Source organism: Microtus oregoni, unplaced genomic scaffold, assembly GCF_018167655.1.
Source record: "Microtus oregoni isolate MIOR12 unplaced genomic scaffold, Mior012 000037F_ref0000500, whole genome shotgun sequence".
Classification (NCBI taxonomy): domain Eukaryota; kingdom Metazoa; phylum Chordata; class Mammalia; order Rodentia; family Cricetidae; genus Microtus; species Microtus oregoni.
Window position 1 is genome coordinate 24,997,600 of NW_024543096.1, and position 24,943 is coordinate 25,022,542.

Consider the following 24,943-nt stretch of genomic DNA (forward strand, 5'->3'; position numbering starts at 1 on the left):
TGCGGTACTCTCCCTGTTGGTCCCATCCTGGAAGGATGGCACGGGGCACTCGCCCTTCTCTGGACCTGTGGCTATTCCAGCTGCATCCATTAATCTGAAGTTTGGTGGTTTCCCAGCACCATCTGTGTACCACTTGCCTGTCTGGTCCTCCTGGCTGTCTACCCACTGGTTCAACAGTGTCCAAAATGGGTGGGATGAAGTCTCTGCTCTCCTCACAGGGCTGTGGGTGGTAGCTTCCTTGGTGACTTCATTTCAAGCTGTGGATTTGGAAGAACTAATTTGGGACTGGGGGATCATTCAGTTAGCAGAACCTAGCACATGTGAAACAGTCCCTTGGTCCCTATCCCCAGCCCTGCATAAACCCCAGGGGATCAGGGGATGGAATTGGAAGGGTGGCTCATGCCTATAATCCCAGCACTTGGAAGATGGAAGTAGGAGAGTTTGAAGTTCACAGTTATCCCTGGCTATATAGCAAGTTTGAAACCAGCCTGGGCTACATAAAAGCCAGTCACAAAGAGTTTAAATTAACTTTTTAAAGAACTAGCTTGGCTTATGAAATTTCCTGTTACAGTTAAAGTCTTGTGTTTCATGGGCTTCTTCACTTTGCACCATGGGCTCCAAGCCCAGGAGAATTTCTTGGCCTCAGATACTTCCAGCGTGTCAATCACGTGGGGCATCTCTCTAAGATCTAAGCTGTCATCCAGCCCTGTGCTCATTCCTGGAGGCAAGAAACTCTGGTACCAATAGAGACAAGCGGTGTTCCCGAAGCTGGTCTTTCGGCTAGTCCTACAAAATCCTCCCACAGCTGGGGTTAAGGCCAGGAAATGCCCCCTTGTCTAATCGGTGGCAGAATCAGGAGGTGAATCAGCAGGCGAAGGTTCTCCGGGGTTCTGTGCCAAAGAGAAAATGACAGTTAGGTATAAACGGACACTTCCTAAACCCGGTGACACAGAACACTTTGCTAGTCGACATCAATGAGACAAACTTCCAGGAAAGTGTTGCTCTTTGGTAGCTACATCACAATCGCTAAAATTAAATAGGAAATGTGAATTATGGACGCAAAATGCGTTTTGAAAAATCGTATCTTAAAATATGTTATTTTGGTCATTAGGAGTCTTGTTTCCAACTCTGTCGCCTCCGTCAGCAAGAGACTGATTTCTCTGCCTTTCCAGAATCACGTTCCCATTTTTTTTTTAATTTTTGTCTCTTAATTCTTTTTCATCTAATTCAATTTTTGCTTGTCTTTTAATTCTTTCGTTCAGATCCACGCATTGTTTCCACTGTATTATAAAATATTTATGTTTTGGATGAAAACACAGACTATTGAAATATTTCCTTTTTTATCAAACACTCCATCTCTACAGAAGTATACATGCCCCTTCCTTCAGTCTGCCCTTCTCTCCTCCCCCCGGGGGTTCCTACTTTGAATATCTTAGTTATCATCTAACCAATTGAAAGCATATGTGGAGGTATATATTTATCAACATGCGACAGCACCGATTTGCATGTTTTCAAACTTTGCATTACTGGTCAGGTCACTTTTAAAACCTATTTTCTACGGCACAATGCTTTATGAGTTGTGGGGGAAACATGCATTCCATTAAGAAATGGCTGGTTGGTAAATTGATACCCAGTAAACACCTGCCTTTCAGGGCAGAGCAAATCGTACCGTCTCTTGTCCTTTCATGTTCCACAGAAAGACAATGATATTCCACCTGAATTAGTTAGGATTTGCCAGTAAATTTTTTTTTTGTATTTTATGTATGCGTAATTCTGGGGACTTAAAAGTGATGATTTGATAAGCTGTAATTTATATTGATGTGCTTCTATTCTTGTCATAAGTCTCTTTATCTTTTTGTGTCTAGTGTTTAACCAGGGGGAAGAAGGTACCTCCTGGTACATTATTCTAAAAGGATCGGTGAATGTAGTCATTTATGGCAAGGTATATATCTATATATATCGTCTTCCTTTTTGAAACTTAATTGTGTTCCATTTGCCAGTGTGTCTCTAAGTAGTAACAAACGTTGCTGCAATCGAACTTACCATGGTATTGTTACTACCTGTAGAAAAGACATAATTTCATCTTTGATCATAAATTTTCTCAATTATTGCACTCAGCCATTCATTGACTGTATTTACTCCGTGAAAGAAAAATTGAGCCATTTTAATTGAATTATATAATACTAGATGCAGCCCATTTATATACACGGTGTTTGGGGGGATTGGGGGTGAGGAAGGAGGGTGTCTGACCCGTTTTATCTGAATGTCCTGCTCTCCCCAGGGTGTGGTCTGCACCCTGCATGAGGGAGATGACTTTGGCAAGTTAGCTCTTGTGAACGATGCCCCACGAGCGGCCTCCATTGTTCTCCGAGAAGATAACTGTCACTTCCTAAGAGTCGACAAGGAAGATTTCAACCGGATTTTGAGGGTGAGTTGAGAGCCCACCCTTGGCAGAAGGATCTCCTGTTTTCCCCCTTCTTGAAGAAGAAAGGGTTTGAGTGGCTTGTTCACCCCACAGGACTGCGGCAAAGGGATGCTTGAACCAAGGGCCTTAGCTGTGACACGGGCCTGCTCCGTGTGCTGGTGTACAGTCTGGAGACCAGCAGCAGACGCCTAATATTTTTCTGTATCAAATACTTCTACATTTGCCTATACTGATCCATATGAATGGACAATAATAGCAGTTGCCTTAGCAAAATATAAAGTCTAATAAGAAGCTTCTCACTGGTCTTGATTTCATCCTTTTTTATGCCCTTTTCTACCCTACTGTCCAGCAGAGTGGCGGCTTCCCTTGGCCCCATGTCTTCTTATGGTCCATGTCCTAACTCTTCCCAATTCTGAGCCATTCTCATATCTATCTCATATCTCGATTTACTGAGTGCTTGTCAATGGAAATTAATGCCTAGTCTAGTGATCCAATGAAGTATATTCATCTGCGCAGTGGTGGTGGCGCACACCTTTAATCTTACCAGCCCTCAGGTGGTAGAGGTAGACAGCTCTCTGTGAGTTTGAGGTCAGCCTGGTCTACAAAACAAGTTCCAGGACAGTCAGTGCGACACAGAGAAACCCTGTCTTGAAAACCAAAACAAACAAAACAACAAACGATAATAATGATGATGATAATGAATAATGAACTAATAATAATAAAATTTATACCTTTGGATAATATAGGGAATCATAGGAATCTGGTCCTTATCTAGTGTCATTTAAAATGGAGGCAAAATATTATTATTGACAGGCTAGCCTCAAAATCTCTTCCATGAGGCTGTGAGTTTAATAAATAAATATTAAGAAAAACTAGTAAAATTTTCAGAGTGACTATTTTAAAGTATATTAATGTTTAGGTGAACTTGACTAACTCTGGCGTTTATACACATGAGGTTACACTCTGCCAAAAAAATTATTTGAGAGAGTCATATTTGGAGCGTTTTTATCCCTGACATCATTTATAAAGCCGTGCAAAACAACTGAGAAGGGCTTGGATCGCATTTCAGTTTGATTTTGAAAGAACTGTTGCTTGAGCTTCAGAAGATGGCTCAGTCTGTAAAGGGCTTGCTGCACAAGCCAGAGGCCTTGAGTTCAGATCCCCAGAACTCACCTAGAGAGCCAACCACAGTAGCGTGCATCTGTAGCCCTGGAGCTGGGAAATAGACAGGCGGACCCCTGGGGCTCGCTGGCCAGCCAGTCTAGTTGAGTCAGAGAGTTCCAGGTTCGGTGAGCAACTCTGTCTCAAAGAATAGGTGGAGAGCGGCTGAGGTGTAGACCTCTGGTTTCTGCGTGTACAACTGCACAGGTGGAGTGCACACAAAGGAACATGGATGCACACACATCCCACATGTGTCAAAATCAAAACAAAGCAGTTGCTTATGTAGATAGACGAGCCACTCCTAAGGATCACAGGAAAGGACTTTGCTGAAGCTCGGTGCTGTTTGCCACATATTTCTAGGAAGAACAAATGCCTCTGGTTCTCAGTTAGCCTGCTCCGTGCCCTCCCCAGAGATTTCCCACCACCACACCAGGCCCCTCCTCTGAGACTAGGGTAAAAAAGCAGTTTTTCAGACCATATGCTTCAAACCTCATCTGGTCCTCCCTCTGACCATTCCAGCCCTTGACTTTGAAAATGGCTTAATTTGTAGACGCGACAATTAACATCACAAGCGCCAAATGAGTTTCTGAAGCTTTGGAAATTTCTGTCATTGTCTGAATGAACGGCAGCATCTGTATGTGGTATAATTTGTGTTTGCAGGACGTTGAGGCGAATACAGTCAGACTTAAAGAACATGACCAAGATGTCTTGGTGCTGGAGAAGGTCCCAGCGGGGAGCAGAGCTTCTAATCAAGGAAACTCACAGCCTCAGCAAAAGTATGTTTGCATCCAACACTGTAATTGCCAGACTATGATTAACCTTTCACATGGTATCATGTCTACAATAGCGTGCTCTCCCTTTTTGTGGAAGATGGCAGTGTATGGCTTTTTTTTCTCTCTATTGACTAATCACACATCTTGTGGCATATAATGTATCCATTTCTGGCACTGCATTGAGCTTGGTGCTGTGTAGAGCAATGCCAGAGAGAATATTGTCCTTCCCCGAAGCCTCTCCCTCCACACTGTTCAGCCATAATAGCTTCAGAAAGAAGACCCTACGAGAACAATGCAAGGAGGCATTGCCAGGCAGCTCAGGGCGCAGGCCCCACCCAGGGATGAGAATCTGTGCTATCTGAATATCCGAGGGAGGTTTCTCAGAAAGCACTTTCACCTGGTTATCAGAGCGACTAAGTATCACGGATGAAGCTCTGAGGCTGAATAGAAACCATGTGCTATCTCACGGGCTTCCCGGGTCCTCGTTCTCGCCAGCACCAAGTAGGAATTTCACTTCGCAATTTCTTGGGCTTCTTGTTTAGCGCGAGTCATTCCCAGACCAGCTGGATTCAGCGTCAGCTCTTGCTGTAGCTCCCTACCTCAGACTGTGTCATGAAATGTACCCACAATGGAGCGCCGAGACAGGAGACTTAGAAATGCGCCTGTAGGAAATCAGGGCTTCTGGGTTTTTAAGTGGGGATTAATTTTCAATCTGTATGTAAGAAAAGCAAATGAATGTTTATTTGCTCAAGAAACATCACCAAATAATATGTTGAAAGAGCGTTTTCCTTTGTTGCCAAGGAAAGTGGGGCTCCCTTTATCAGAGCGCTCACCAAAACTGATGAGTTTCTATTGTTTCGACTAAAAGCCTATGACTCAGATGTTTTCATCTGGATAAGTCAACACACTTGAGAAGGCGGGAAGAAACGTATTATTAAATAAGCACAATATGTTTTGCAAATTTTGTCGAATCCTCACAACAACCCCCTTTGAAAGGGACGGAGGCATTTCAGCTCTCGTTGGCAAGTGGTTTGCTCGAGGACTCAGAACGCATATGACTCCTTATAGCAGTGGTCCTCGGCCTTCCTAACGCTGCGACCCTTGAATACAGGCCCTCATGTCGCGGCGACCCGCCCCCCCCCCCCCCAGCCATAAAGCTGTCTTCACTGCTATTTTGTAACTGTGATTTTGTTACTTTTATGAATCAAGATGTAAGTATCTGAGCTGTAGGGCGTCTGATATGTGACCACTGTAAAATGGTCGTTCGACCCCAAAGGGACCCACAGGAGGCCAAGAACTCTGCCTTAAAGGGAAGTGCAGCCTGACCAGCTTTCTGCTCCTCTCACTTTCTAGCTTACAGTAGCAAAACAGAGTGGTAGGGTCCTTGGCTCCACTGGTCCCCAAATACTCAGAGAGTCATCTGAACATGCCCGCGTGTTTCCCCCTACAGTTGTTCTTTAGAAACAATCCAGAATGGCAGCTCTTTATATCACATTATCTCTTCAGTGAATATATGGTGCTATCAGCAACCTAGAGCAAATCAAAGTAAGTGGGAAGGTGCATGCATGCTCTTCCGTACGAGGGACCGGGACAGCTGCATGTTTTGATATCAGTGTGCATGCAGTACCAAGTGCAACAGAGAGAGTGGTAACTAGGTAAATGGTGAATCTTCAGCACTCTGTGGTAAATGCTGCAAATTTAAAGGGGGTGCCCTTAGAAAGAACTGCGTCAGAATCTGTTCTCTCGCTTACCAATCTCTAAACATCCCTTCCAGATTTCTCTATTGCTTATTAATTATCTTTGCTTCTATCTGTTCTTTTTGTGCCGGTGTAGAACCAGGGTCTCATAAGTGCTAGATAAGAACTCTCCCACTGTGCTATGGTCCCAGCTCTTTTATCTCTGTTATTATCCACTTTTGATAGTTATCTTTGTAGCCTACTGAGGAAGATGACAACAACAATTTCTGTGTGTGTGTGTGAGGGTTTATGCTACTTCCAAGATTTTTATTTACAGCTAGATGATTTGCAGATGCCTACTTCTTTAATACTGTTTCATGTCTCAGGGAAATTGTGCTATCTGGAAAATTCTCTTTAACTTTCAAACATTTGATCAAAAAGTGCCCTTGAGGCCTCTGTTTACCTCTTGCCTATACAAAGGAGGAATCAAAAGCCTGTGTTTATTATAAGTCTTCTATTGAGGGGGCCTTCCAATTTATAATTTCAGTGGAATGAAAAGCTGAACTAAAGGTTATATCAAAGAAGACACCATGTGTCTTACATTTATTTTAGTATCATATCAATTTTTCATTTGCGTCCTGTCATCCAGTCCAAATTTCTTTTTTTTTTTTTTTTTAAATATTTATTTATTTATTTTAAATATTTATTTATTATGTATACGATGTTCTGTCTGTGTGTTGCCTGCAGGCCAGAAGAGGGCACCAGACCTCATTACAGATGGTTGTGAGCCACCATGTGGTTGCTGGGAATTGAACTCAGGACCGTTGGAAGAGCAGGCAATGCTCTTAACCTCTGAGCCATCTCTCCAGCCCCCAAATTTCTTATATAATTCAAAAATAATGCACCCTGCATTTTTGTAGCAAGCCATTTATGAAACGTCACTCACTGAGTACCAAACAATACACCACACAGTCAGCTCCCCAAAGAATGGAAAGCTAGTCTCTCAAGGGGTCACGTTCCAAGACCGACCAGAGCTAAAAGGACAGTCCCTGTAAGTAAAATTTATGACTTCGATAACATGCCAACAACCATGTCTGCAGAGACATACAGTTTTGAACTCGGAGAACATCGCCTTCTTGGTAGCAATGATGTTATTTTTCTGATTTACCTTCTTCCCCCTGAGAAATACAGCTTAGCTGATGTCTACCCGTTAAGCTTCCAAAACTGCCTGACTCCGCCCAAACCACTAGATATTGAGAGTGGCATCAATGTGGATATCAAGTTAGTGGCAGTGATGACAGATTCACTGTGACATGCCCTTTGGTGGCATGGCTTGGGTGCTGGGTTGTGAGACTGTAGTAAGACAAGCCCTTGAGATGACTGTCCTTTTCCGGGACTTGCCTTTTTCTTTAGACTGGTTTCCCTTGCGATGCTCTCAGCTTGGTCACAGGAAGATCCACTTTCTTGTTCCTCCTCCCCCAGCACCTTGCTTTGTTTGTTCTAAATGCAGACTTGGGATCAGGAAAAGATTTTCCTCTCACAAGTTTAGGACACCATGCTGGCTGATCTAAGGTAGCCGACTGGGGTGTGCTTTTGACTGAAAGGAGGCAGCTTTCCTTACCAGAACCTGACAAGAGCTGCATTCTATGGTCTCAAGCACTAACGACCCCACATAACAAGGACTTGAGCAGCGGGCACCTGCCTCTTTGTGGTGGGACGTAAAGCCAGAATCTGGTGTTTTAGGTCAAACTGGGGCCATCTAGAAGTTCCACGCCTTCTTTTTCTCTTCAGTCCCCGTCCAAACTCCTGAGTTCTGTGGAGCTAGAGGCTAGGTAAAGAAACCACAGAGCTGTACCACTAGAGGGAGTCAGTTACCAAAGAAAGATCCAGTGGGGTGTGACTGGCCAGGCAGGCAGAGCCTAAAGAAGACACTTGTTCTCTATTGAGGTGACAGCCTGTGTGGTTTGCCAGCGGGTCTTTAGTCTGTGTGAGCAGGCAGAGCACGCTGCCTAAGGGAAGTCCAAACAAGGAGAACCGTTATGTAAACACAAACTGCTTCAGAATTAAAGTTCTGACAAAGGACGCATTACCAGTGGATCTGGCTCCCCAAACAACAAGTGACGTGACTGGACCCACTCGGTGTTCAGTTAAAGAATGTGTTGACCTCTTCTTTAAATACAAATTGCTTTCCAAACAGAACAGGGAAGTCCCATCAAAGAGCAAGACTCTTTGTGATGTGGGGAATTTCCTGCTTGGAGTGAGCTCCTGGTGGCCAGGCCTCTCTCCACCAGAGCGTCTTGCTGGATAGAAACGAGCAAACAGTCACACACAATCACATTCTCTAAGGCTTGCCAGTTTCCCCACCGGCAGAGCAGAGGTAGTATTAACTAGCGTGAATAAACAGGGGTACCTATTCCAGACCCCACCTAGTTGTCGGGGCATAGTAAACACCAGGCAGGTGTAGCTGCCCTGTCCACTGCCACTGCCCCTCCATTTCCTGGCTAACATGGTCATGTCGTCCTCCCCTGGCAGCTCGTCTGTGAATCATATTCATATGTCTGAGATGTGGCTCAGTAGCAGAGCGCTTGCCTGGTACACACGAGGCCCTGAGTTCTGTTTCCGGGGCTGTTTTACTCGCTCTGTTTCGTATGCACAGGGTCACATTCTCTCGTGTCTCTTCCATCCCTTGGGCAGGAGGTAAGACCCTAGTGATGTTGCAGATGCTCTTGTCTTCTCCCCACACCTTCTCCCCAGTCTCAAATGGGCAGGAAAAGCGTATTGGTAAAGAAGCAAAGGAAGCAGGGTTCCCCTGAGCTCCATTCTGTCTCTGCTTTCCAAACACAAGAGAATGTTCTTTGCATTGTGATATTCCTTTTCTGTCACTGAGCCAAGCAGGATGGCCAGGTCTGAGTTCTGACTGACACCTGCATCATCTTCATGTCCTCTGCCCCCCTACAGCTATCACTTGCTGGTCGCCCCTGTCTCCACTCTGACTTTAACCCCCATCCAATTTTCAAAGTAAACCTTCTCTCATTGATTGGAGAGTGCCCCAAATAGATCCCCTGAAGTAATGACTAATGCAGCCCCCTAAAGTAATTCAAATTTGACATTGAATAAGTTACATGTAGTTTCCTATTTCTGATTCATTTCCCATGCCTGACGCTCTCTGGGTTTGTTTGCTCACTGGCACTTGGGGACTTTGTTTTGCTTTGTTTACTATTAGCTGAGTTCCAAGGCACACAGCAGCGTGCAGCTGGTAAAGACGGAACATTCTAGAAACCGATAAGGAAATCCAGTGTGACACTGACATCTTCTAGGAGTGACCCATGTCTGGATAACCCAGTCCACCATCATTTTTCCCCAGCAGCTCCCCTCCCTGCCCAGCCCTGTCCTGCTCCAGGGGTTATAGACTACTTTTCATTCTCCCTTGGAATAAGGCTGGCGTTCCTCAGCTCCAGCTGTGGGGGCTGCTCTCTGAGATGGTCCTCTAGTTCCATGTGGGGGGAGAAAGAACATTTTGTGTAATCGCTTCTGTTGACTGTCTTTCCCCTGCCTTCTTGTGTTCTTGGGCAGTGCACACGATCTCCCTCACCACGGAGAACATATTAGTCATGAGTAGTCATATGGTATCTCAGTTTTCAAAACTATACGTCAGTAATTTGTTTCTCGCCGTGAATGCTCACTGGTGTAAAATTAATGCCCTTTGATTTCTTGTCCAGGTACACTGTGATGTCAGGAACGCCTGAAAAAATTTTAGAGCATTTTTTAGAAACAATACGCCTCGAGCCGTCTTTGAATGAAGCAACAGGTACGCGCCCACGAGAGTTTTGTATGTCCAGTAAGTCCACGTGTGGAATTGTGAGGAAGAAAACCCCAATTCTCTGTCAGTGTGTGCTGCCGAGGCACTCTTAGAGGGGTGTCAGGTGCATTCCTTCTCTAAGAGCATCCCTGGGTGGTGCCGAGCTCACCTATCCCTAGCTGTGATGCGGTTTTGTTCAAGCTCATTAGGCGTAGACTTTTGTAGACATCTGTTAAAATGCCATTCAGTTCCACCCACACCCTGAAAGTGTCCGTTAGTTTGTCATAGAACATTTGAAGCTGCCCACCCCAAGGATAACCCGTTCTCTCTGTGGTGGTCTTATTCCAGAGTGTAACTAAGTGCCAGCTGTGTTGGTTTACTGCTGGTTGCTCTAATGCTCGGGAAAATGGCCTCCGATTGCCCTGCAGTTCTGGATTCAAGATGGCGGTGGTAGTAGGCTGATTTCGTTATGGGGGCTTGGAGGGCTCTGATGAGTCTGTTCCATGCCTCTCAGTAGCTTTTGGTGTCCCTTGGCAATCTTTGGTATTTCTCTACATGTGGATGTACCACCCCAGTGTCACACTGGCCAGTGAGTCCTCACATGGTCTTCCTCTGTGCGTATCTGTCTCCATGGCCAGTGTCCCGTTTAATATAATACTTCATTCACTGCAGTTTCCCTGATGTTTTTTATAAGTAATCCCCATTACTGCTGCAGACACGAAAAATAATTCCAGGTCAGGTCCATGAATTGTGGATAGAGTGGGAAGGAACTTGTGGATCCACAGTGTAGGGAGTACATGGAGCCTGGATGCACTAAGGACATGAACACGGCTGGCTGTGGCAGTACATCCTCCTGAGGTACCAGACCGTCAGTGTGCCTTCCTACTTAAGATCTGTGAGCGTCCGAGCCTTTGACTTCTGTGACCAGCATCAGTCAGCAAATCACTGGGACAGTCTTTTCTAGGGTATGGCTATTTGAAATAAATTTTCAAGAGTTGTTGTCCATGAATAGAGAGAAAGACCACATTGAAACGTGAGACCGGCTGTGGTGGCGTATGCCTTTAATTCCAGCACTTGTGGGGCAGAGGCAGGTAGGTCTCTGTGAGTTCTAAGCCAGCCTGATTCTCCCTAGTGAGTTCCAGGACAACCTGGGCTATGTAGAGAGACCCTATCACAAACAAAATAAAGTGAGGGGGAGAAGGGGAGTGCTGGGAGATTGGTCATGATGTGACCAGCTCCTCAGCCTTCAGGAACCAGTGGCCAATCTCTGCCTTGGCGAATCAGAAAGTCCTGCAGGGCTGGGAATATAGCTCATTGCTAGAGCCTTTGCCAAGTGTGTTCAGGGGTGTGGGTTTGATCCCGGGCACCACAAGAACAAATAAGCAAATAAAGAGAATTTAAACGACTGTGGAGCACAGACCTTCTGGGTGTCACGAAAGGCAAGCATTCCCCAAAGCCAGAGCAGAAGTGTCCTTCTGTAACTAAGGTCAAGACAGCTTCTCTCAGGCCCCCTCGCAGGCTGAGCGTAAGGAGCCAGCGTAGAATGCTCAGTGACACCAGGGAATGGCAGCTTGACTTTACAACATACTACACTGATTACGCATACAGTGATTAAATCTTAGCCATAGATTCGGGCTCTGCGGTATACTATCGCTAAAGACATTGGATTGGAAATCTAACTTAAAATTTCACATTTCCCCCATTTCCTACTCAGAAAGTTCCACAAGTCTTGATGGGTAAAGTCCACCGCCCCCACCCATTCCATTTCCTTTTTTTTTCCTTTTAATTAAAAAAAGCACCTTGGGTTCTGAGTTTCGGTAAAGTTCCTTCCGGGGCTTTTAGGTTTGTCTGCAACACTCGTTCCCTTCGAGAATGCCTGCAAAATGTCATCCTTGCACTAAAGAAGCACCACGCGTGCCGGCTCTGCGGTAAATAGAACTCAGTCCCTTCTTACCCGGCACAGAGCAGTCCGCTGCTCTCATCCATGGGCTGGCTTTTGCCATTTCTGGCACAGCTCACAGGCCTTATCATGTCTGTTTTGGCTGAGCCCCTTGGCCCCCCAGTTCTGTGCTTTTACTCTCTCCATTTCCCCAAGGTTCTAGCCTCCTCTCACCTGTCCTGCTCCTTCTGGAGGGAAGTAAAAACAAAGATAAAAGAAGAGAGATATTGCAACAAAGTGGGTATAAAATAGACAAATGGCTGTTTGTTAATGCAGTCTCTAGCTCCTGTCCAGTATAATAACATACAAATATGTTCAACATGCAAATAACATATATAGATATAGATATTTAGGCATGTAGATTGGTGTGATAGCTCATGGTAGAGTTGCTTAGTGTTTGTAAGGTCCCAGCACAGAAAAAAAAAAAATTAATTGTGGCTAAAGCGACTAAAGCTGCTCACACAAGGCTAACTTTTTTTGTAGATATTTTTTCGCTGTCCTAAGAAATTGAATTTTGATCTCAAGCTTTGTTTGTATCATTAATTTCAGAATAAGGCATTCCCACACAGACACGCATACCTGAGTAACCCTTAAGAACAGGTGTATCCCCTTGCTGCCTAGAGATGACCACAAGAACGTAATCTCCTCTCTTTTCACCTTTCCAGACTCGGTTTTAAACGACTTTGTTATGATGCACTGTGTTTTTATGCCAAATACCCAGCTTTGCCCTGCCCTGGTGGCCCAATATCCTTTTGCTGTGGTGAGTGTCTACTCTCAGAAACCCCCACACGTACCCAGCCGTTGCCTCGTTCCATCTGCCGAAGGTAAGTCGTGGCTTAGGTGGTGCTCTACTTTTTACTCATATTAGACTCTAAGATGCCAGCATTTTCCCGGGTTAGAAGGGCATCTGCCTGTTGTTGTCTATGGTTTTACTAGGTGTATGAAGTACCAGCCAGTTTACCTCAGTGTCTCGATCCGCTTCTCCATTGCACTAACAAAATTCCCAACACCGGGCTGTTTATAAAGAACAAAGTTGGTATAGCTCACAGTTCTGGAAGATGGAAGTTGTGGGGACCAGAGAGCTGCATCTGTCAAGACTTTGCCCTGTGGCATTAAATGACAAAAGCAGAATTGTGGGCAGGCATGTGCAAGAGAGACAAAACACAAAGTGTGGCTTCCTCACTCAGAACAGCTAGTCCTCTCAGTGACTCCTCAGTCCCAGAGAGTGAGACATCACTCCGCTCCCTGAGGTGTTAGCCCTGCCCTCAGAGAGAGACATTAATCCATCCAGAGGACAGCACCTCCATGACTAATTGTCCCTTAAAGATCTCACTACTGCTTAAAACCTTAAATGTCATTCAGTCTTCAACCGGATGTCAGAAAAGATGAACCCAACATAAACCGTGCACTCAGGAAGGCAAGGCTGACATTTCTTCTGAGATTGATTCCCCACCCCCATTACATAACATTGTCTTAAAACAAAGACATAGGACTAAGGGCAATCCGCTAGATAGATCAAAGACTCCATTTAGCTTATGGCAACTTTTCAAAAATGGTGTGAGCCAACCAGTTGGTGAGCTTGGCATCGTAGGCATCCAAAACGCTAAACCGAAGAAAAGAAGTGAATTTTGTGGGTGGAGTTTCCCTCTATTTTGGAAGAGACGTGAAAGTTTATTTTCCAATTCTGCGTTATTTCTAAAGTCACAAAAAAGCTTTGACCCCCAAACACTTTGCCCTTCTTGAGCAATTAAATATACTCAAAGAGATTGTCACTTTATTTCTTTTTTGAGCAAGCCAATCAATGATGCCATGTTTTCCTTTCTCAGAATTCTAATTGTCCTACCTCATTCTCATTTCCTTGCTCACCCGTAATTCTCTGAAGTCAACAGAATGTGGGGATGGGAGATTTGAGTTGAATGCATTACTCGGAGGGAGCTGCGAGAGTGAGATTTGGGTGTTTATTTGCCTGGAAACTATATTTCCAAGTAATGACAGCTTAATGAGTCTTACCTATATTATGTATTCTTTCGGGCTCATCTTCAGTTTTGTAAAGTAAAATTAACATATTCAGGGTCTCTTCATGCTCTCTCCTCTCTATACGTGATGATCATTATGAGACCTTTGAGATTTGCTGGAAGGAAAATAAAAACCGCTACTGAGCACGCCTTATTTTTTTCTCAGTGGTTAGCATGCCAGTAAGCCTAAAGCAAGAGAAACCAAAAGAATGTGAGAGTTCAGGTGGGCCAAGCCCTGGCTTTCTAACTTAAAGCTTCCACACGAAGCTTGTGCCTGTCTCTTCATTTCTTAGCTTCTCCCTTTAAGAGGGACTCAGAGCGTTCATGATGCAGGCTTGTTTTGAAAAGAGCAGTTCCAGAGGGAAGGCTCATGCCATGCCCAGGCAGAGAGGGGTGGGGGTGATGGTGCTGGCAAGGAGAAGAAGAAAGAAAGTAAACAACACAGTCATAGGGGACCTTTCTCAGCAGACTAGGGAAAGTTAGGCTATGGAAAGGGCTGTAACTAACACTACCTGGCACCTCCTGACTTCCTCCTTCCCACCGGGCTCTATGAAGACTTAAATTCTCTTCACCATTCTAGTTTGGATCAGCTCCGAGTTTCAGACACTCTTCTAAGAGCTTTGGACTATATACCATCACCTTATCTGTACAAGATTCTGTTGAGTTAGCCTTTACATTCCTTTGCAAATGTGGACCTTAGAGCCCCCCTCAAAACATGGAGTAGTATCCCCAACTCTCCTCTGGAATTTATCATTTGGTTTCTTTATAATTGATTTCTTTAAAAGCTTACTTAAATTTTTAGTGATTCTATAACCTTTAATTGCAGTTTAAGAACATTTCTTGCCAGAGAGTGATGATGCACGCCTTTAATTCCAGCACTCGGCAGGCAGAGGCAGGTGGGTCTCTGTGAGTTCAAGGACAATTTGGTCTACAGAGTGAGTTCCAGGATAGCTAGTAACTAGAGCTGTTACACAAACCCTGTCTCAAAAAAAAAAAGGACATTTCTTGACTATACATTGCATTTTATACAGGTTTATCTTTGCTTCAGCTGGGTAAAACAAAAGGGCCTTGTTTAAATCAAAGAAAATGTCTTATAGAACTTCTACCTGTATTAAACATTCTTGGGGTTCTTTAAAAGATTCTTCTTTAAAAGGGCGAGGAAGAGGAAGAAGAGGCCTTTTTGGTTCTAATAGTTTCTAGAATGTGAAGACCATTAAGGGATCCCATTTGGATATTTCCCTAGAGAACCCAGGGATATTCCAACAAACTAATAAAGAGTTTTCCTTGCAAGTGGAGAGGATTGAAAGTGAGGCTCTGGGCCATGATATAGTCTAGTCACCATGGTTCAATCTAATGTTAGTTCAGTGGCTACTAAGTTAAACTGGGATTGCGAAACTGAATTTGATTTGATTAACTGTCCTTGTCTTAAGTTTACATTGCGGCATGAGGTTAGTGGCTACCACATTAGGCTGCAAAAGCTTCGGCCTTACGTTTGAGGGCAGGAGATTCTAATGAGGACTGTTCTGTGATGGCTGGAGATGATGTCCCAGGAAGGCATGAATAAGAAAAGGGGAGGGGCTCTGTTCTCCAGGGCATATATGATTAAGGGTATGTATATTACAGTTTTCAGTCCTCCTTTCCTCTCAAGGAGATGACGTGGACAGGGCCCGTAGGTGAGCTACTTTTCTGGTTACAAGCAACACAAACCAACTGTGACCAACTTAAGGAAGAAAGGAACCCATCCGAAGGTAATGGGGTAACTTGGCAACAGAGATATTCCAATGATCCTTAGGAAGGGACTTGAGCAAGCAGGAACATAAGGCCTTACTGGTGGGACAGATCCACACCAAACCTTCTGTGCCTTTGCCTCTTTCCCACATCCTTGGGAATGAGGATCTACTTGGCATTGCGATCCGTAGGCATCTGGGCAAGGGGAGGTGAAAGACTTTCTGTATAGGCTTATAGAGGAAGCCTGACAAGAGAGAATGAATGGAGAAATGGCTGATGATCAGGCAAAGCAACAGCAACACGTATGTGTATATGCATGTATGCATTATGTATGTATGTGGTGTGTGTGCATGCTTGCTGCACCCCAGCAGCAGCAGGGATGTTGAATAGGCACTCAGGTAAGTCAGTTGACTCCCTCGTTCCTAGCACAGGCACAGAGATGGGAAATTACTTAAGCACATTTTGTAACTTGGTGGGTTTGGTAAAGTACAGAGTGTTTTCAGAGCGCTTGACATCCCTGACTTTTCACAGCAGCTCTGCAAAGAAGTACTCAGTATTTTTTCCCTGTTCTTTTTCCAAATCAATAAACGAGGATAATGAAAAATTATGATTTGCTCTGAGAAAGGTAATTACCAGCACAGAAAAGATTCAAGCCCGAGCCACTGACACGTATTTCTGTCCTTAATCCACATTGTGTGTCTCTTCCAGCTTTGCTTTTAACATGGAAAAAAAGGTGGTAGAACTCAGCTTAACATTAATATATGAGCCCTTTTATGTGCTAATGAGAGAGACTCTATTCATTAGATACACTTTGGACATGATTTGACCTGATGAATACAAGTGCTTTATAATGAGTCTTAAAATCATATTTGTTCACTTCTATACTTTTCATCGCCAGCTTTTAAAATCTTTTGAAAAATCTGCATTTAAAATTCAATTCCATTTTCCTTTAGTTTAAAAAGAAAATTAAAGCTGCCCGTATATAAAACCTTATCATTTCCCAGATGGAACTATGACTAACATTTTGGTGTGTATTCTAGTCATCCTTTTAATACATGTAGATAAATACTTTTAAGGAAATTCTCATTCTGTCTCCCACTCCTGTGTGTGTGTGTGTGTGTGTGTGCGTGTGTGTTCACGCATACAAGGGCATACATGTACATGTATGTATGTGAAGGCCAGAAGTTAGCCTTGGGTGCTGTTCCTCAGGACCCATCCATGCTGGTTTTTGAGTCAGGGTCTCTCACTAGGGCACCGGGCTAGGTCATTAGGCTAGGCTGGTCCGTGAGCCCTAGGGATCCACCTGCCCATACCTTCCAGCTCTGAGCTTACAAGTACACATCACTATACTTGGCTTCTTTAGGCAGGTGCTAGGTGTCAACTTGACATCCTCACGCTTATACAACAAGGCTTTCGTCAGCTTGACCATCTCCCCAGCCTGATATATAGTTGTAAATACAAGAATGGGACCGTGTTATCATTTCATATACTTTTTCACTACAAGGTTTTATGAATATCTTTCCAGGCCATGGAATATCTTTCTGGTAATAAACGGTTGTTGCCATTTTCACAACACTGTTCCCACGAAGCTTTCCGGTTGCCATGGAAAGAGCAAGAGAAAACTCCACCTGACATCTTTCTACTGTTAAGAGTTTTATGAAAAAAACATGCCAAGATTTGGGGAAAATGGGGGAAGGAAAGGGGAGAGATGGAATGTTTTGTTTACAGTGTTTGGGGGTTCTTTTTTTTTTTTTAACCAATTTGCTCTCCTGGTGTCTTCATTTTCTGCTTTGAGATTTTGAGATTAAACTCTACCATAGCCCTCAGCCCAGTGGATGACCGCTAGGAGTTAACTCTATTTGAAATTTGATGACTACCGCCCGATATTGAGTGTTCTCATATTGTTTGCTTTTCTAATATCCATTTCTCAAACACGAGGCCAAAAGAAAGGATGTATTACTTATCTCCTTTGACACAGAAGAGTGATTGAGGCCGGGAGGACCAAGGAAAACACGACTGCCAGGAAGGGCATGTCACAGGGACGTAGCTGTTGGCAGTCAGTGTTCTGGTTGACTCACCTGTACGTAAGCCACCACTGGAGACCAGGCTGGCAGGCTTAGTGTTAGCTGCCCTTGCAGACAATCTCGAGGCCCCCATGTAGACTGGGCCAGTGAACATTCAGAGAAAGGCTTCTTGGGTTTCTGGCCAAAAACAATGGAAATATGTAAGACAGAACAGGAAGCCTCTAAGCCCAGTTTCTAGGACTAACCATCTGGGGATGGTAAGGAAAGTGAAGAACTCAAGGATAAACCTGAGAAGAGTCTGCAGTCACAAAGGTGGGGGCTGTGATGGCATCGTCGGCATTTGGACCAGTCTGGAACTTACCCTGCCAATAGTTTTTGTTTTTTTTTTTATGTCAGTGAATACCAGTCTTTGTTATTTAGAATGAATTCTGACTGAAGCTAAAAGGATCCTAAGTGATAAATGGGCTATATTTAAATGTATAGAATTTTAAATACAGCAGTAATTTTAGTTCAATATTTTCTATTAGCATACTAATTTTCTTTGGCTGAGTATCAGGACAAATTTTATGCTTTTGATATGAAAGTAATTTATTTAGTTTCCCGAATTAAAAAGGCAAAATGGAATATAGATGTGCTACTAAGTTCTAGCTAAAACTGTCTTTTTATGTATCTTGTTCCTATATAGAAACAAACATAACAGGGTCTCGTTCTGAGAAGACAGTGTCCCCATCAGTCATGGCTCTGTGTACCTGATCAGGAAATGTTGTCTTTATGAATTGGCTGGGCCTCTCAACGGGACTGCGTATCAAAGCTTGTTTCTGTCGCAGACAGAAGATTAATAAAGCAGTTAAGTTCATAGTCTTTAGATGAAGTGAGCTTTCGGGGACATTCTTTAGATTTATTTTTAAGACTTATTATTTTTAATTATGTGCATTTGTATGTCTGCATATGGGTATGTGCAAGCGAGTGTGGGTACCCATGGAGGTCAAAGGCATTGGATACCCCTGGAGCTGGGGTTCCAGGCTGTTGTGAACTGCCCAGTGTGGGTGCTGGGAACTGAACTTGAGTTCTCTGGAACAGCAGATGTGTTCTTAAGTTCTCAGCCCTCTCCCCAGACCCTCTTTAGATTTCTAAAAGGAAAAATTGCCAACTTCAATTTCCTGGAAGCTGAATACATTATAACCCCTATTTAATTCTGGGAAAGTCTGTCTGTCTATCACCCTCAGAACACTTCCCCTTGGCAGTCATGCAGCTTGAGGATTTCTTCCTGGAAAGGAAATGTTGATTTGCTGCTATGAACGTGATGCCTTGATTTGAAGGAAACAACCGTCTTGGAAGATAAGCAGCAAAGTTCCTCAAAGACATTTTCTCAGCTCATATCAGCATTGTGGGGTGTGGCCTCTTCAACCTGCTTCTTCCGGTAGGAGAGCTGAGATTAGGCAGTATACAAAGGTGCTCCCAATTTCACCCAGTGTTAACAGAAAGTGTGAACCCTAGTCAGTGCAGACCCTGCCTTTGAAACTTGAAAGGCGAATCCTAAGAGGCAGGGGCTTCTAAAGGCAGAAATTCTGAAAATCAACGAAGGAGAACCAGTCTAAGCAAGAAAATGAGAGATGTGTAAAGATAGTGACAGCACCGTAGATGCTTCTGGAAGCCTGGAGTTAGCAGTTGCACATAAACACAGGAGCAATGTGTGTTGGTCTGAACAGGGTCACTGATTAGAGTCGGTCCAAAGGTAGGGCAGCGAGAAGTACCATGGCTAAGGTCTGCTAAACACTCCATCTGCTGCAGAAGTAGGCCTGACGTCTTACGTTAGCCCATTCCACCCTTGGCTTTGAAGCTAACCGAAGAGCATCTGTGCAGACAGCTCACGTGTGAACCTGGCCATCCCATTCTAGAGCCTGAGCATCCATCTGAGAAAAGGACAGTGGCCAGAGTGTTGAACTGCTCCCCAGGGCATACAGGCAGCAAAGAGGCCCCAGGTCAGAGAGGGAAGAGCAAGTGTTCTGAAGCCAGAAGGTCATGTGGAAGGTCCGCAGCTTCCCAACCACATGGGCAATTATGTGTAACCCCGAGGTGACCCTCGGTATAATAGGAGGAATTATCCCTGCCCTCCCCACTCTCCGGCGTGCCATGAAGATCAAATGGGGCTCTGTGTGTGAACGCACATTATAAACCTTGGCATCCCATTAAATACCGCCATGACGAGCGTGCCATCGTGAGAGGAGTTTGGCACCGGGCAAGGCCGGCTAAAGCTTTGCCTCCTCGGGGGGCAGGTGACCCCCAAAGTTTGTTTTCAGGTTGCAAGCAGAGATCTTGTATGCAAAGCAGGGTTTTCGAAAACAACAACATTGAGGAGTATCAGTCTGAATGTTGATAAGTGTTTTATAAATAGCTGCATAATTAGCATGTACTTACTGCAAAAAGTATACATAATATTTTATTCCCCGTTGTAGGCTGTAATGAATCTGCTGTCTCCACATCCTAGGAGGTTTTCACTTACTTTCCCTGTGATAATTTTAATACATGGCACCATTATTAGCTGAATTAAGAATAAGTAAATGAGCAGTTAAAAAAAATACAGAAAAATTACAGGTGCCTGTGGTGAGTAAGATAATAACTAGGTAAAAATATATGAAATAATTACAGTGTTTGAACGGCAGAGCCGGCGTGAGGAAAATGACTCAATGGAACATCAAGCCTGCTGTCGGGAAGAGTAAAAAGAGTGCGGCCTGCCTTCCGGCCTGCACCTCTTCCGTTCTCAACCCTGAGCACACACCCGGTCTTTCTGCAGCCCTAGGACCCTGTGCCAAACCAGCTGGTCCTCTCCCATGGAGACAGCCTGAGGGCTTACTTGTCATCTTGTAGATTCGGCAACTGATACTGAAAGTTCCCGTTTAAGAGATGGGCCAGATGTTTTGACATCTGCGTGGACTTCCTGTACCTGGTAGCATTGAAATCACTGGGAACTGATTTAGAAACAGCTCTGTGAGCTGTGTTTGACATCTTTGCGGAGAAAGATTTCAGGTCATTTGGATAAAAGTCTGGAGAAGCTGTGATATTTTTGAAGTAATTTTTTGGGGGAAAGTACATTCTGTGTTGGTATTTCCAAATGGTTTATTGACTTAAGATAGTTACCCAACCAGCATTTTGAGTCTCTTTTGGGCCTAGTCCCCAAATAGTAAATGTGGAGATCCACTGTGACTTTAAAACCTGGACCTGGCTCTTAAGGGTTCCGACTCGGTGCTCCTGCCTGCAGCACACTCCCCTTTAGAGAGAAGGCTGGGGCCGGAACTGGAATAGCTGGTAGATGTGACAGGGTTGGCTTAGTCATGGCGACGCTGACAGCAATGAACACAGTGCAGATGTTAGTTCAGACATTAGCAGCTCCTGCCTCCCTGACTCAGTTTACCCAAGCAAGCAGCAGCACTTGTACTTTTATTTTTTGTATGGTCTGGGCATGCTTTGAGAATTCGGGTACATTTCTCTCCATCTCCAGTGAATTTTCCTGATTCCCAACAGCCTTAAATCTACTACATAGGACATGTTTGCTAAGGAAGTGAGTATCACATGAAATATTACATGGGGGAAGACTATTGGAGGGATGTGATAATTTGAGCCCCAGTCCTAAGAGTTTCATTGTTAAAATCTGGGAAATCACTTAATCTTGCTCTGTCTCTTGACAGTTGAGGGAATTGCTATCAAAAGGCTATGGACACTATAATACCTGCCCCATCTGAAGCCAGCTGCGTATAAGTGACAAGTTTGGCCATTTAAACAATATATTTTCTTCCAGACCATCATCCCTTCTCAAATTTGGGGTAGATTGTTGTGGGAATGAACAGAAACCACTAGCTTATTACCTATGAAGTCTTCTCTGTGTCCCTTAGGGAACAGATTCCAGGCCCTGGGGAGATGGCTCAATTACCAAAATGACTACTGTGAACACAGGAGGATGGAGTTCAGGTCCCCAGAACCCATGTAAAGCCAGGTGTGACTTGTAACCTAGCAATAGCGATAGGGTAGGAGATAGGCAGCTCTCCCATCCCGTACAGCAGCTCCGTAGTCGCTTCCATTTTCCTTTGTATGGGGTCACCGTCTTCAAGTGGTTCAAAATCATACCGCATGTATAATGAAATCTTTTTAAAGAGTCTGATCAGACAGGACATAGTGTGACATTCTCTTAAAGTTGAAACGACGCGTTCAAGAATATATGCACACTTCAACAGTGTAGGGCTTTAAGAAAGATGTTTTCCATAGGCGATATCACTTAGTCCTAGCGAAGTGGAGAGAGAGAGGCCTGGGTTGAGGGGAAGAGTGAAGTGGGAACAGCCTGAAGTCACGATAGCTGGCGTAGAGAGAGCTCGGAGTAAGCCCAGCATAGCAGGGGCTTTAAAACACACTCTATTGGATTTCATAAGTTTACTACCTCATACTTACCAGACCCCACACTTAGCCATTCTTACTTTATCTTACTGACTCCAAAGATGAAATTTTAAAATGGAACTCTGCAAAGCCTGGCCTAAGCCGAGTTTTTTCCTACCTCCTGAGTTGAGATTCATTTTGCTGTTGCCCTAGAACACGAGACACTGGGGCAGCTACAAGGAAAAGAGCTGTATTAGCTCCCAGTTCTGGAGGCTGGAAGTTCCAGGGGGCCACATCTGCTCAGTGTCTGCCAAAGGCATCATCCCGCTCTAAGCAGAAGGGCAAATGGCAGAATTGTAAAGAGGGAGCCAAGAAAGGAGTTCACATGCCTCACAATGGTTCACTCTAGAAAGAACCAATCCATTCCTGAGAAGTCATACAGTCTTTCCACAAAGACATTAACGTCCCTAAAAGACATCACCTTGTGGTGTTGTTGCGTTAGAGAATTGAAACCTAGACTTGAATCTTAGTGGGAGCATACCATATCAAAACTAGCACCACACGACACACGGGTTACTATTAAAATTAAGCAAAAGAGACCGTGTTATGCTTTATTGGTTTGTGGTCTCTCATTCTCTTTGGATCAGCCTCACGCAGGTGTCATTAAATATATCTGAAGAGAAGCTGGAAGTTGTCTCATCTCACCTCGTCCCGCAGGTGAACAAACGGAAGTCTAGTTCCCAGTGACTCACTCCAAATCAAAGCAATTGACAGTGGGAACAGAAGGGCACAAGTCCAGATTCTCAGCCTCTGCTGAGCCAACCAGTATCTGAGTTTCGTCAGTCACTCCCAACAGTGCTGACGCCTGCTGTATACGATGGCCACACGACTTTATAACCAGCGCTGTAATTCTTAAGAAAGAAAATCCAAGTTATGCATTTTTATGTATATGTGTGTGTATACATATATTCAAGAGACCAAAGGGTTAATCAGAAAAGAAATAATTTTCACATAAAGTGATCTGTCTTCCCTCTTTTTATTGTAAGCTCAGAGAGAATTGTAGCAATACAGCTTGAGCAATTTTCTTTTTTATGAATCTCGTGCTCAATTTATGAAAGCCATTTTGCAACCCATTTACATGCAGTAAACCTTTGCTTTAAGGTCCTGTCATTCCCCTTGATCATGATTATTTATGGTTCTCTCCGAAAGGCCCTTTCTGGTTCAGCTCCGGGCCGCAGTCCTGCCACAAGGCAGTTTTCTAAGCTGCCTTTTAAGCCTTGGCCATCAGCTAGGATGGGGGCGGTCTCGTGGCTTGCGACGAGGCTGAGGAATGTGCTTCGATGGGAACAACAGTATCTGGAGTTGGGAGTCTTGGACTCGAAACCAGCGGTGCCCTGTCGCTAGGTCATCATAGCCCTTTCGTGTTGCTCTGCTCACTCTCAGAAAGGAAACAACGGTTCCTACACAGGTGGGAAAGAGAGCTCCGCCAGGGTCCTTCCGGTGTAGTTTATGGCATAAACTATAAATTCTAGTTGTTTTAGGAACTAGGTGATGACGATATGTGCTACTATAAATCACTCAAAAAGGAAAAGTCTGTCTAAAATACTTGTATCATCCTCACACGAGAGTCAATGACATCGTGGCCCTTTACATGTGGTGGGCACTCAACAAAGTGTTGAGTCCTATTGGTGAATAAGTCAAACTTTGAGATGAAGGTCATGGCACTGGGCCTGGTATAGAGCATAGGGCAAACAGCATCAGCCCAAGCCTCACAGGGCTTGCACCGGAGGGCTGGCCATTTGTGTCCAAGCTGACAATGATGTAGGATGTGGCTCTAGGTGAGAGAAGAAGGTGTGGTACAGGAGGGTCTGGCGCCCTCATCAGGGGCTGATTATATAAAGGTGTTCTCTCCCTGATACCAAGTGAGTTGTTCTACCCCCACCTTGCTTGCTCATATGAACATGGTCCTGGCAGGACAGGGCATCCACCCAGCAAAGTGAAATTGAAATTCATGTAAAGAAGGGTATCCTAAAGATGTAGGTACGATTATGAGACCCAACGGGATAAAGCAAAGTAGCCAGAAATAAGCTATGGGAAATCCCATTACTATCCTGAGAGGTGAAGGGCGGGGTAGAGGGCAGGCAGGGGGAATGGAGCTGAAAGTAGAGCCGACAGGAATCTTTGTCAACACATTAGTCTATGTAGTCTATAGTCTAACTCCTCCGTCAGCTATCAGGGGGAAAGTGTGCCGGAGTTCCCAAGAGTGTGTATGTGTGTGCTTCAGACCCTATGATGGGAAGCCTCCTTGAGGACCAACATAGGAGATCGCAGCCGTCTACAGCTGGGGTTTCTCACTCTCTGCATTGCCAGTAGCACACGGAACTGGGTGGGCAGTAGCTCTGTCTGTGGTTTCCTTGACTCCTTGGCACTTACCACGCACAGCCTTCTCAAGGCACAGAACAGGAGAGAATGGACTATGCTCTCAACAACAAGAGGCGGGTCATCCGATTGGTTCTGCAGTGGGCTGCCATGTACGGGGACCTGCTCCAAGAAGATGATGTGGCCATGGCTTTCCTGGAGGTATGTGGGGGGGGGGTCATTCATTCCAAGAATATTCTCCCGTCTCATAATACAGGGTTATACAGCAAACTCTATAGAGATGCTGGGATTGCCAGCTCCCGGCTTTATTAGCATGTTCGCTGCCAGAGAGGTACTTTGATAAAAAAAAAAAAAACAAACAAACAGAAAACAAAACAACCATCATCTACTATATGGCTATTCTATTTCAGCGAGCAGTGGCATTGCAACGTGTTATCGTCTGCTCTCGTTCTCTTTGTATGTTTGAAAGGCATATAAACACATTAGTGTCCAGCATTTTGCAGGCTGACTTTCCTACTTAGCTCTGTAAAGATTTTTCCATGTCAGTATGGTCTTTGTAATAGAAAGTTCTGATGACCAGCCAGTAAACTACCCACAAATGTATTTATCTGTGCCGTATTGTTCCATTTTCTCCTCCCTGGAATACAAATATTTTGTGC

At 44.4% G+C, this 24,943-nt stretch overlaps 1 protein-coding gene across 2 annotated transcripts in view; it reads left to right on the forward strand.

Annotated features, from left to right (window-relative positions):
• Positions 1-24,943, forward strand: part of Rapgef4 (Rap guanine nucleotide exchange factor 4) — a 258,897-nt gene that overhangs the window by 200,827 nt on the left and 33,127 nt on the right. For both annotated transcript variants that reach the window (XM_041631492.1, XM_041631493.1), the window contains 6 exons: positions 1,866-1,942; positions 2,282-2,428; positions 4,247-4,362; positions 9,755-9,843; positions 12,439-12,517; positions 24,335-24,485. In XM_041631492.1, the coding sequence (XP_041487426.1) occupies positions 1,866-1,942; positions 2,282-2,428; positions 4,247-4,362; positions 9,755-9,843; positions 12,439-12,517; positions 24,335-24,485 (659 nt within the window). The remainder of the gene's footprint in view (positions 1-1,865; positions 1,943-2,281; positions 2,429-4,246; positions 4,363-9,754; positions 9,844-12,438; positions 12,518-24,334; positions 24,486-24,943) is intronic.